This window comes from Adiantum capillus-veneris, chromosome 14, assembly GCF_014529385.1.
Source record: "Adiantum capillus-veneris isolate H3 chromosome 14, ASM1452938v2, whole genome shotgun sequence".
Lineage (NCBI taxonomy): Eukaryota > Viridiplantae > Streptophyta > Polypodiopsida > Polypodiales > Pteridaceae > Adiantum > Adiantum capillus-veneris.
The window spans coordinates 8,357,377-8,370,578 of NC_140944.1; the positions used below are offsets into that span (position 1 = coordinate 8,357,377).

General features: G+C 45.3%; 1 protein-coding gene across 4 annotated transcripts in view; it reads right to left on the bottom strand.

The window, feature by feature from the left end:
- LOC147441864 (uncharacterized) overlaps positions 1 to 13,202 on the bottom strand; it is an 89,484-nt gene that overhangs the window by 12,163 nt on the left and 64,119 nt on the right. The window contains exon 4 of one of the 4 annotated variants that reach the window (XM_086528258.1): positions 2,192 to 2,807. The exons of the other annotated variants lie outside the window; for them this stretch is intronic. Within the exon in view, the coding sequence (XP_086384384.1) occupies positions 2,541 to 2,807 (267 nt within the window). The 3' untranslated portion in view covers positions 2,192 to 2,540. Of the gene's footprint in view, positions 1 to 2,191; positions 2,808 to 13,202 lie in introns of those variants that run through there. 4 annotated transcript variants of the gene reach the window in all.

Below are 13,202 nucleotides of genomic sequence, written 5' to 3' on the forward strand. Positions count from 1 at the left end.
TGCGGCGGATTGTCAAGCCGACCTCGATATTCCTCTTCTGTTTCTCTAGTTTCTTGCGTTTCTCTATGAAAAGGTAAAATCGGTGGGGGATCTCGCAGAGGTGTGCGAGTGGCATGGGTTATATCACCGAGATCTCCAAATATGTATCGCATGTTGCTTAGATCGTCTGGATTTGATGGTTGGGGAGGCTCTTGGATGTTTGAAGCGGGTTGGGGTGCTAGGTTATCCACTTCAAGTTGCGGATGTGGATTTGAAGCCATAGATTGTGCATGGGGTTCGGGCCGTGGATTTTCTGTGGTGTGAGGGATTGTGGTGGTATTGTTGTGGGTAGTGTCAGTCTGCTCGAGTGATTCGTCCATGTGGTGCAAGATGTGAGTGTGTGAGCGTTTGTGCTTGAGTGGATCTTCTAGAATGTGCAAACAAGAAATGAACTTCAAGTTGTGAGTTTTGATTTATGAAGTACTAATTTTTTTAATTAGAAAAAACTCAATAATACCATTAAATATAAAAAATAACTCCAAAATTGTCAAAATTTGTTACGTGAAACCACTGATTGGGACGTTAACAAATCACGTGGCATTACAATGTATGCTTAATATGGGAATAGTTAGTGTCAAAAATTTATTGGTTTTCCACCCAACGTCTGCCCCGTCTGACCCCGCCCGATGCCGCAGATGCATCACATGCTCTTCTTGACCCCATATGCCCCCCCCCCCCCCCCCCCCCCCCCCCCCCCCCTCTTCGCCCCGTTTCGCAAAATTATCACCGAGACGCTCCTCCCGGCCGCTCGGTGGCTGCATGTTCGAGGTTTTATACATGCGTGTGTCTCGACAGGGAAAAAGGGAGCCATGGTGGTGAACTTAAATTTAACATATCCAACAATTCAAATACTTATAAAAAACAATGAACAAATTAAAATTGAACAATTGCACGGAATGGTAGAAATTTGCCATTTGATATTATAGAAAAAGATTTCAAATCTCATGAAGAGAGAATACATGGGATAAATTACATCTTATGAAGGCATCCTTCATTTCTTAAATTTATTGCTAAAGCTAAATCCGTAATTTTTTAATGTTACACGCTTTGCATGCGCCATACAGGAGTCGCCATCCTGAAAAAGCTGCACCAAAATGTCTTCGGCGGTATCCTGTAGGGCCAGTAAAGCTGTGCGTTGTATTCTTGTAACGGAGTCGCTATATTCATCGATCATCTCTCTTACCACCCGAGAGAAGGCTGCTTTGGGTATGATTGGCTCAGTGCTCTTTTATTATTTCCGGATCTCACGCAGAGCCACTGTGCATGGCTTCCATCTCCTCTTTTTTTGTGTTGTTGTTGGTGGTGGAGGAACCGCCTACCTAGCCCATTGAGGAGGATCATCTTTGTATTTTTTCCTCCTCTCCTCTTGGGTTTGTTGCTCTTCTGGTGTCACCTTGTCTCTTTTTCTTTTTGCACATTGCTTGGCTCTCTGAGAGATTTTTGAAGGCTTTGAGCTCCTAGCCTTTGCTTGTTGGGTGGCTTGAGCTCTATCATGTGCCGCCTTCTTCTCTGCCTCTGCTCGTGCTTGTAAATTGGCCAAATGAGCTCTCTCGGCCTCAGCTCTCTGCCTTTCCTCTTGCTCTCTCTGTTTTCTCTGCTCTTCTTGTACTATAAGGGCTTCCTTCTCAGCTGCCTCTTTCTTTTCCCTCTCCCTTTGTCTTTTTCTCCTCTTGGCCTCTTTTGCTTTAGAAATCGGGTCGCTTGGTATTACCTTGATTACTCTTTCTTTGATTCGTAGTGGAAACTTTCGTGGCGTAGTATTTGGGGTGGCCTGAGCACCAGTGGCTGTGGCAGGAGGCGATTGTGCCGGATTTTCAAGCGGACCTCAATATTCCTCTTCTATTTCTCTAGTTTCTTGCGTTGCTCTGTGAAAAGGTAAAATCAGTGGGGGATCTCACAGAGGTGTGCGAGTGGCATGGATTATATCGCCGAGATCTCCAAATATGTATCGCATGTTGCTTAGATCATCTGGATTTGATGGTTGGGGAGGCTCTTGGATGTTTGGAGCGGGCTGGGGTGCTGGGTTATCCACTTCTGGTTGCGGATGTGGATTTGAAGCCATAGATTCTGCATGGGGATCGGCGGGCTGTGGATTTTCTGTGGTATGAGGGACTTTGGTGGTATTGTTGTGGGTAGTGTCAGTCTGCTCGTGTGATTCGTCCATGTGGTGCAAGATGTGAGTGCGTGTGCGTTTGTGCTTGAGTGGATCTTCTAGAATGTGCAAACAAGAAATGAACTTCATGTTGTGATTTTTGACTTATGAAGTACTAATTTTAAAAAAAAAACTTAAAAACTCAATAATACCGAAAATAACTCCAAAATTGTCAAAATTTGTTACATGAAACCACTGATTGGGGCGTCAACAAATCACGTGGCATTACAATGTATGCTTAAGATGGGAATGGTTAGTGTCAAAAATTTATTGGTTTTCCACCCAACGTCTGCCATTTCGTCGCCTTGTTGCCAACCATCGTCGAACTAGAAGCATGATATGATTGCGATCACCTCACGCTAATCACTTTCTCTCTTCTGCATTTCAAGCTTCTTTGCACTCTAATCTTCTTCCTTTCTCTTCCCAGTAAAACTCTGTAGAACCAATTGAACATTTCGTGCAGGGCATTGCTCTTTTTCCTCTCATCTTCATGCCATGTATTTATAAAATACACTGCTTTTGCTTGATAGTGTGAGCGCTTCATTCCTTGGCTACTCCAGGATGCCCAATGAGCCGAATGTGTCGAGAAAAATGAGCTATGAGCAAAAACAATGTGCTGCAAAAATATAAACCTTTAGTTCAAACACTGATGTTTTTTTACTGCAAAGACGAAGTGTTTAACCCACCGTGTAATGTGTTATGTGTGTCTCCCCCCCGACATCCACCATTTGCGTTGTGAAACTATTGATTACAAACTTTAAAGTGAATATCTCAGCAGAAGTTAAATTTGTCTTTTCAAGAAAACGAAAAATATCATCTACAGACTGCCACACACGAGCACGATTAATTCCTAGGGCTGCTTCATTACCTCTGTAAGTGGTAATGTCACACACCTTTTTCCAGAATTGAAACTCATTGGGACTTTGGGAGTTAGAATAGTCTGAAAGCATATGCCTAGCTTTACTACCACCCATACATATTTTATTAGGACGATCCTGTGTACTTCCAGATGCATTCCTGTCCTTTGATAGGTCTACTGCACCCCCATGCATGCCAACGCTTGATAGAATAGATTCAAGTTCTCAGATACACTCTTCCCTTCTTTCTGCAGGCTCCATATTCCAAGCATAATTAATATGGAGCATAAGCAACTTGTCAAGAATTCGTAGACGGGCATGAAGAGTGCACACATGCACATTTATCAGAGAAATCGGTAGAATAAGATCCCAATTTGGATCGTACATGTCTCAATTAGGGGTACACTCTAATTACAATTGAGGATACCTTGAACCATTGTTGGAGTGCTTTACCCACTGTTTGTGTAGTAGTCACACCTTTCGCAGAATTGACTGCAACTTCACCACCCTTACCCTTACCCTTACCTTTCGCAGAGTTGACTGCAGCTTTGCCACCCTTACTCTTACCCTTGCCCTCAGTTCCTAATGAGACTTTACTGTGGCAGCAATAAATGCATGGAAAGAGGGTCATTGCACCTTGCTTGCATCCTTACATACACTTGGGAGTTTTCAAGTCTCCTGCCTAATGCCACTCCACTTGGAACGTACCCAGACCTGAAACCTACAATCGTTGTCCTTCTTGTTGTTGCCGAATGACGTCAACGATTGGGGTGTGATTAAAATACCATTTGAGAGACTCATATTTTTCTCGGACTGAACACCTAAAAGGTGTTTCCCTTCTCGCTGGAATTAGCTCAAAATCAACGTCCACCAAGGCTATGTTCATAAGCGTAACGCTTACCCTTTCGAGCCGTTGACCTTTGACAATCTGGCACTCATCAAGCTTCATCACAAATATAACTTTGCCATCACACTCTTCCTATGTTAACCCATAAAATCTGATCATTGACTCCTCGAGCTTCAACAAGTCAACATAGACATTATTGAACTCGTTGTAACGAAAGAAATTGTTCTCTTCCAATGGCAGGGCATCCTCCACATATTGAAATCCACCCAACAAGCTTGCAACATCATTATTGGCGCACCTTTCCGCAACGCTAACACTGTAAGGCGTTGGCAGCAACCTAAACAAACCTTTTGCTTTGTGACCTAGTGTGACAAGTCTATACAAAGCTTCGTAGGCCTTGAAACTTATTCCTATGTTGTCACACACCTCTATCATCTCCTGAGGTGAAACAATGCTATTTAGCTCACTGAAATACTTATGGCGCAAAACTTTAGCAATGCCAGCATTGGATGGATCATCCAATAGCTCCACCAGCTCCTATGGTTTGATGATATGCTGCAGCAGAGTATGTCCGATCGTTTCAACATTGGAATCGATTCCCATTATCGTCCGAGCCAAGTTCCTACATATTGAAATAATATTACACCAACCTACAAAAAATGTATGAAATTAGAAGCTTGCAATTGTATTCCTACTGAGTTTGACGGATACGTTTCTTTTGAGCTCCAACGCTTGAAGAAGCATAGACATCGAATGTCTCTTGCGCTTGCGAATGTGATAGCCTAATGGAATGTGTGTGAGATGATCGATTCGCCGGCGCATATTACGTGCAGTGTGTTGTAGCTGAACATAATTGTCTAAACGACGCTCTTGCTCCATTTTTTGATACTCTGCGTTTTTAATAAGCTTTGACATCTTGTCATTTAGCTGCTTCGTCTTCTCATTGGCTTCCTCTTTGACTTGCTGAATGTCTTTCACGTACTTCTCTTGCAATGATGAATAGGCAGCACAGAGATGTTTTCTTGCTTCCCTTTCATTGAAAAAAGCTGAATGTAATCTCTAGCAGTAGCCAAACAGTCCGTCTCTCCCATCTCCAATAAAACGCAGTAGCTCAATGACATTACGGAAAGGCGGTGATGCATTGGTCATTGGATCGCCAGGTAAATATGGCTATCAACCCATAAGTTGATTGCTTTGCATCCATGGTTCCGTAGCTATTCTCCAGCATTGGGATTAGAGGTGCCAAGTCGCACAGTAGCATACTCCTGCTCTAAATCAACGTTTAATCGATATCGTTTTGACTTGTTAGTAATGTCTTGCAGTGGTAGGGGATGAATGACATTTGTGTTAGTTAATCAAGCAAATTAGTGAGAATGTGTAATGGTGACTGCTACAAGCAGGTGAAGGTGGCTATGGAGGATCATCTGTGCTCCTTGGCCACTTGTCAAGCACTGTCAAATTGAAGGTTGGGATCATCTGTGCTCCTTGGCCATTAGCATTTTGGCTTATTGGTGCCATATTTGCTTGCTAATTGGCAAAACCATACATAACAAAATTGCCTTGTGGCACCCCAAACTCGCCTTGAGTACTCTAAAACCATGGTAACTCTAAGCCAACATTACCATAAACTGGGTTTGGCATCATGCCTTGCATACGCCCAAACACTGTTCTTGGAATATACTGCTGATTTCCACGCGTATAACCAGCCATGCTTTGAAACACAGATCCACCTCCAAAATATCGAGGATATACTGTAGGTGGTGGAAATACCTGATGCATAGCCTGGAAGGTAGTTCCCTGTCCATTTAAACCAACATTCGGACGCTCAAAGGTGGCTGGCTGAACTAGTATAGCCTGAGGAATTGGCGTCCTAGCCACCTATTCATGGACAGGAAGGGTTTGTCTAGGAGCCTCAAGTGACTCCGCGTTATGAGAATGCTCCCTGCCCTGCTGGGACACATTAGAAACTTGCGCTCGCTCAGAATGTTGCCTTGCCTGCTGTGACACTTGTGGAACTTACAGAAACTCCATAAACGTGGGATCTGCATCAACCGGGTGAACACATTTAGAGCAGCTACCAATTGTATCCTAAACACATCCTCATCTAGTTGCCCAATCATTACCCCTTGAACTTGTGGTGGATTCACATCAATAAAAGATAGAGACAGTGGTGACCGTGAACTTTCGCAAATCTCATGCCCTGTAGGAATAGCATGTCTGTCTTGTGAAGAGAAACCCTCTTCTCTCGTGTCAGCCATAACAAAATTCCAAGTATCTGTACTTGTGTGTCTTCGCCCAAAACAAACCAAGGCTCACTTCTTGAGGAAAAAGTGATGCGATCCCCGCAATAGAGCCATGAAACCGGCCTGTAGCCTTAGTAGAGGGCAGTAAACTTTAGCTTTCACTTATAAATAAACCGTCTAACTTTCCCTGTACTATACAACACAAAGTAATTTCACAAATAATCCTGTAACAGTCCACGACTTGGTAGCTGGAGTGCTCTCAAGTAGACAAAGACACCCTATTGGCCCCAAAGGTTGGTGCCCCTTTTGGTATTTCTTTATTCTTATTGCACTAGAGAATACCTATAAACTTCTACAAGCTGTCCCACTTTTATTGGGCTGAAATTTCCCTACTCTAGCCCAATTCTTGCGAGGGACTACCGCAAAGGACTAAGCCTGCACACCAAGAGGGGCGTCCGCAAGTAGGGATGCTCCTCATGCACCAAGCGGCTCGTGAAAGAAGCGCTGCCAAGAGACCTTTGAGCTGCTGAGGAATGGCATGTCCCTTGGGCTGGCAGCATGGCATGGAAGGGATCAGGAGACGAGGCGGGAGGGCTAGCTGGGGGGATGGGAGGGACAGGAGGGGGAGGTGGAGGAGGAGGCGAGGAAGTGGGGGCAGTACGCGAGGGGAGGGGAACGGGCTAGCGGTGGCGAAGCTGAGGTAGAAGGGGCATCCGGCTCGTTAGGAACGTTGCCTGTCCCTAACGACAACGGCCACGAACCTCCTGCCAGCCCTCATCTACCTAGGCACTTGTCTCAAATAAGGTACCCGCTTGTGCACTGTGTGTCTTTGCTTGTTGAGCCTGGCCAGCCTTGGTAGGTTGCGTCTGTGTCGAGAGTCGGGTCCTCCTGCGTGGACAAGCCTTTGCAAGATGGTGCAAATGAAACACTAATTCGGGAGCCCCAAATACTCCATGCTCTGGCGAAGCCATCCAACACTCACCCAATGTCACAAATTGATGATGTGGCATGGCCTAAACCCTAGCAAAAGAGGCAAAAGAAGTTTAACCAACTTATGGCACCTATCCGAGTGGCCAAAATAAAAGAGAACTATTTGAATAAGTTCTACCGACTTATGGTACCCCAGCCGAGGTGCCTAAACCCTTAAAAATAAAGCTAGGATCAAAAATTGCATAGCATGTGCTGTCGTGGCAGACTGTACGAACACCCGTGATTTACGGTGGGATTGCGGAAGCATGCTGATGTGGCGACTGCGTACGGACAGCCCCTAGGGAGCTGGCATCCCTTCTCGGTATTTCTTTATTATTATGCTTCAACAAGTACAATGTATGAGGGTCTCAAGCTAATTTTCCAAAAGAGGAGGCCCTAGCACACTTATAAAGGCCCCTAGGGCAAATTAGCTCGGGACCCTCATACATTGTACTTGTTGAAGCATAATAATAAAGAAATACCGAGAAGGGACGCGAGTCTTGGGGCCAATACTTCTGGCGTGGAACTCCGTCGTGCCATGTCGTCTCTTTCTCTCAGTTTTGTTCATTTGTCTAGGATTATCTTGCAGATAACAGAGGTTGCCTCTCATCTTTGCATCTTTCATCAATTTGATTTTGTGATAGATTACAGATGGTGTACTAATGAGAATAATGAAAGACCGGAATGTTGCTCCAACCGCATCTACCAGCCTTTTGTTCTCCTTGGTAACAAAACTTCCAAGCTTATATGAGCCAAAGAGTGCCGCCATGGTCGCACCCCAGATAGTATAGTTGTCGATTCAATTGCCAATCCACCGGAAAACTCGAAAGGTAGGTTTCTTGATTGACTTATTCGCAATACCTAAGTGTAGTTTCGACCAATCTCTCCAATCCTCATCCCTTCCGGCATCATTACGTATATTGATGCAATACCCAGGTGTAATTTCCACCACTATCTCCAATCATCATCAATTCTGGTAGATTACAAATGGTGTACTATTGAGAATAATGAACGACCGGAATGTTGCTCCAACCGCATCTACCGGCCTTTTGGACTCCTTGGTAACAAAATTTCCAAGCTCGTATGAGCCAAAGACTACCGTCATGGTCGCCCGCTAGATAGTATAGTTGTCGCCATTCAATTGCCAGTCCACCGGAAAAGTCGGAGGAATTGGTTTCTTGATTGGCTTATTCGCAATGCCTAGGTGTAGTTTCCACCAATCTCTCCAATCGTCATCACTTCCAGCACCATTACATATAGTTAATAGCATCCTCAACGATTGGATCCTTCTTCGATTCTCATCTCCATTGGTCTGAGGAGTGCTTGGGCATGTGAAAAGGCTTAGACCGGAAGAGATTAAATAAGTACTCTAAATCAGCCCGCAAGAGCATCAAATCAGCCCCAAACATGTGAGAGATGGAAGCAACCAGCCTAACGCTCCTCTTTGTCGGATACAATCAGCACTTCAAACAAGCTCCAATAAATTATCCGAGTGTTGAGCACACCATGGCTATGATATCATGTCAAAGTGGCAACGGAAAAGGTGAATCCGATGATGCACACTACAATTGGTAAAGATGCCTCTCTCCGGTGTGGACGGCTGCAATGACTTGAACAACTCGATCTAGAATCTGTTCCAAACCTGCCTCGAGTAGTGGACAGCCTCTTGTACTCATAGATCTCCACCTAGGGCTGAGTTTACAACCCGTAAAATGCCTGATTGAAGAGGTAGAGGTAGCTATGTCACCTAGCACCTGTAGAGAATATGAGAGAGAGAGAGAGAGAGAGAGAGAGAGAGAGAGAGAGAGAGAGAGAGAGAGAGAGAGAGAGATTCGCATCTTCTAGAGGCCAAATTCGGCCTATGAGACAAAACGGTGAACATATGTGTGGGTATCCAACAAAAGTAAAAAAGAGCTAAAAATAAACCTACGGATACGGGGGTGAGTGTATATGCATATGAGGGATGAGGGGGATGGAGCTTTAACTCCAATCAATTTGGAACTATATGAATAGGGGAGTACAACCATGATATGCAAAGGGCTATCGAGCTAGCTCCATCACTACCAAACTGAGGGTGTAGTATGGCATGCATAGGTGGGTAGGGAGTAAAGAGTCCCTGTAGTATAGCAGCAAGGTCAGAAAAAACCCACTCATCTCTGTTATTCTGGTTTGCTCATGAGTGTTGAAAATACAGTTGCAGAAATGCATGATAAGATGGAGAATTATATGGAGAAACTCAAGAGCACACTACACAGGAAGTAGTATTGTTAAGTGTGCTAATTCATAATAATGCTTGTGAAACGAACGCAGGGAGTGGACATGAAACGAACGCAAGGAGTAGATCTCCCAGCTCCACAGACGCCTACAGACACACGTCGGACGAACCACCAAACCATAGCCACCATCCGGTAGCTCCCCCGTGCTGCTGGGCCAGCTTCCGTAGGCGTGCACCTGTAAGACCGAGCGTCCCATACCACCCGGCCTCACCTCCTGAAGGTGACCGCGTGCACTCCTAGCCTCGCGGGCTAATCACTGGCACTCTATCGGTGGGGGTCAATAACTGCAAATGAGGCCTTGGCCTCCCTTTGCCACATTGGCCGTGTTCACACTACGTCCGCCCGAACACTGGACACCCATCCCGACAGCATCTAGGCTAGATCCCCTCTCCTGTGAGCGGGACATAACATACTTCCCCCCTTAAGAACCATTGATGTCCTCATCAATGAAGTGGGGATACTGAGCTTTCAAAGCTCTAACTGGTTCCCAAGTAGCAAACCTTTCAGATTGACCCTTCCATTTAATTAAGTACTCGTCATAAGCCTTTTGGCACAAATGACGGGTACTCAGTTCGCATATCTTGCCATACATTTTCCTCGATAGGCACCATCCGGAGCTCCCTCGTGCTGGGGCCAACGTCCAAGGACGTAGGCGTGCACCTGTAAGACCGAGCGTCCCATACCACCCGGCCTCACCTCCTTGAGGAGGTGACCTCGTGCACTCCTAGCCTCGCGGGCTAACCACTGGCACTCTAACAATGGGGGTTGATAACTGCAAATGAGGCCTTGGCCTCCCTTTTATAATAATGGCCCGCCACATTGGTCGTGTTCACACTACGTCCGCACGGACACTGGACACCCATCACGACGACATCTGGGCTAGATCCCCTCTCCTGTGAGCGGGACATGACAGCTTGCCTTAGACTGAAGGCATATATACAAGCGAGAGAAAAAGTACCCTGACGGTCATAAGTGTGTTTACATACATCACTACCAATAATATGGTAACAAATCCCCCTTGGGAGTGATGTTGTGAACTGAGCTGACACTCATGCATAGGTAAGCACCAGACCCTACGTGATCAGTCTACAAAGGGGAGTAAGCTCAAAGCTTGCAAAAAGCTTCCAAGTTCTTTGAAAAGATCAATAGGGTTGTTCTGCATGGGCAAATAAGCCAAGCTGACCTCTTCTACAGAGAGTCTCTCCTTGACATAATGATGATGCACCTCAATGTGCTTTGTGCAAGCATGGATGTCAGGTGCAACGGAATTGAAATGGTGACAAGATCTAGGCTTTACACTTCCACAAATCTTTACTTCTTTCCTTGCTTGAATACGTGCTCTCAATGGCCCCCCACGCCGTTGCCGATGTGGTATTTTCTTTTGATTGTGTCAATGGAATGCACACACATGCAATACCTCAATGCAGACTCTACTGACTCGATGGGGAATGTCACCACGGTAACTCTTCAAACTGAAGCACCTCCAAGGCTGATTTGATGCACTTGTGGATCCGTCTCGATGAGGGGTTGCTGATGGCTGCCAAGGGTAGATCTGAGGCTGATTGTGCAGAGGAATCGAGGCTGAAGGCTGGCTGAAAAACGCAGCCGATCTGTCACATAAAGCAAGGCTGAAAGCACAGATGATCACGATGCCGATGATGGACAGCAATGGGAGCACTTGATGCGACGAGGGAATGGCCGAGAAGAAGCTCAATGGATTGCCGAAGTACAGCGCTGCAACGGAGAGGCTAGCGTTAGCAAATCCGGGCCGGTTACGGCGAGGAAAAAGACTGAAAACTGAAAACGCTGGACTGAGTTGCTTGCGTTAGGGCTGAGCTGCGATCTGGGAGCAAAAACGCAAGGGCATGCAAAAACGTTGGGCCTAGATCTGGCGTTGGCTCATCCGGTCCAGAGACTGGCTCTATTGCTCCCTTTATAGGGCAAGATACTAGTTATAAACTTTTTAAGACTTAGGTAGGGCACGTTTGGAAGACAAAGTTATAAAAATGAATCATTGAAATGATTTATTGATAAACTTGACTTCAACAAAGTTTTTGGGTGAAATTGTCGCACATCTGCCCACCCAAGAATCCGATTGACGCGAGGAATGGCACGTTGAATTCCTCTAACCTAGAAGTACATGCACGTCATGCTAGATGCCCACCGTAGTGTAACAACATCTGTCAAAACGCTTGTACAATCAATTTATGCAAGAGGGTTCCAAAACTGGAAAATCTAATCTAACAGACTCGTCCGAACATGCAGGCCTTGCGAACAAGCTCACAAAATTGCCGGTACTAATCTTCCTAGAATTCTAGACACTCATATCCAGGGATAGGTGCAAAATTGGCTCTAGAAGTCGATGAAGCATGTCCACGTGGTGCACAGAGCCATGTGCATGTGACAATGGAACACTCAATACCTTAAAACTGCCAAAGCACTCTGACTGTCGATGAAGATCATGGTAGCAAACTACTATTCAACACCCAAATAGTCAAAAGGCATTTGAGCCAAATGCACTCAACTCGCATATTTCGGGTCTCCGGAGTACTTGAACAATCTTTTCTCACGTGTGTCAACCCGTAGCTGACGTTTGTACTCCGCTCTAGCAATATTTCCCGTCAAAACTTTGCCTAAATCTTCATTGGTTGCTTCAGTTCCCACGTCGGGTTTCAACTTTTCTTCATCTCCCCAGTGACCAACCCTCGTAGGGGTGTTGTCTCTGTCGGATTCTCCGCGAGAAACCATGAGTGCTACAGAAAGAATCGGATCCTTCGTAGAAAAAGAATCATTTTGACCTCTAAAACCACAGTTATGGGCTTGGACACTCCAAGCAAGAAATCAATAGCAACACATGAACAAAAACTGCAAAATCATTGAACTTGAATAGAGAGAGAGAGAGAGGAGAGTCAACACGGCACAACAAAGTTCCGAGCTAAGACGCACTGGCCCCAAAGACTGGCGCACCTTTGGGTAACTTCTTTACTATTTCACTTCACAAAGTACAACTCTGAAGGGTCCAACTTCTTTGCGACTCTGTGTCTAGATGCTGTGGGGAGAGTGGCACTTACAAGGGATGCCCATAAGCACAGCCCCAAAAGCTTCTGCTCTAAAAGCACAAACCCCCAAAAGCATCTGCTACCAAAAGCTCTTGTGAAAAGCTGCCCGAAACAGCCAACGCAAATCGTGCATATCCGTATAGCCTACCACGTCATCACTCAGTGTTATTTACAAAAATCAGCCCCAATGTTCAAGATTTTAATATTTGGGTTTTAGGTCCCGCGACCGGTGCTCCATAAGTTGGGTAGGGTTAGGTTTATTTTAAAACCCTAACCCCTTCAATTTAGGCCTCTCAGCCCCACTTTCTGGGTTCAATTCTTTGGGTTCCAATTCCTCTTGTCCACCCGGCCATTCCTCTGCCAATTGGGCATGCCATGTCATCACTTTGTGACACAACTCTAGTTTGAGTGCCCTCACTAGGGTAAAGGTGCAGTAACGAGCCAAAATCTAATACTGAGACACCTTCAAATTAAACATCAAATATCTTTAAGATTCTTGAGACTCGTGATGCAAAAGGCATTGGGAATGAGGAGCTCTTTAAATGAGCTTTCTTTTCATGCCACTTGTGTTCAAAACTATTCATTATACTCCATTCATAGGCGGATGCCGGTAATAATGTGCCATGGAATCAAATTATCGAATGACACGTCATATCATGATATATACATAACCCATAACAAGTTAGTAACAAAAACAAAGTCCAGGCCCAAGGTACACAAAACATGCGCATAATTTTTCCCCCCAACTTTTGTCCGTTTC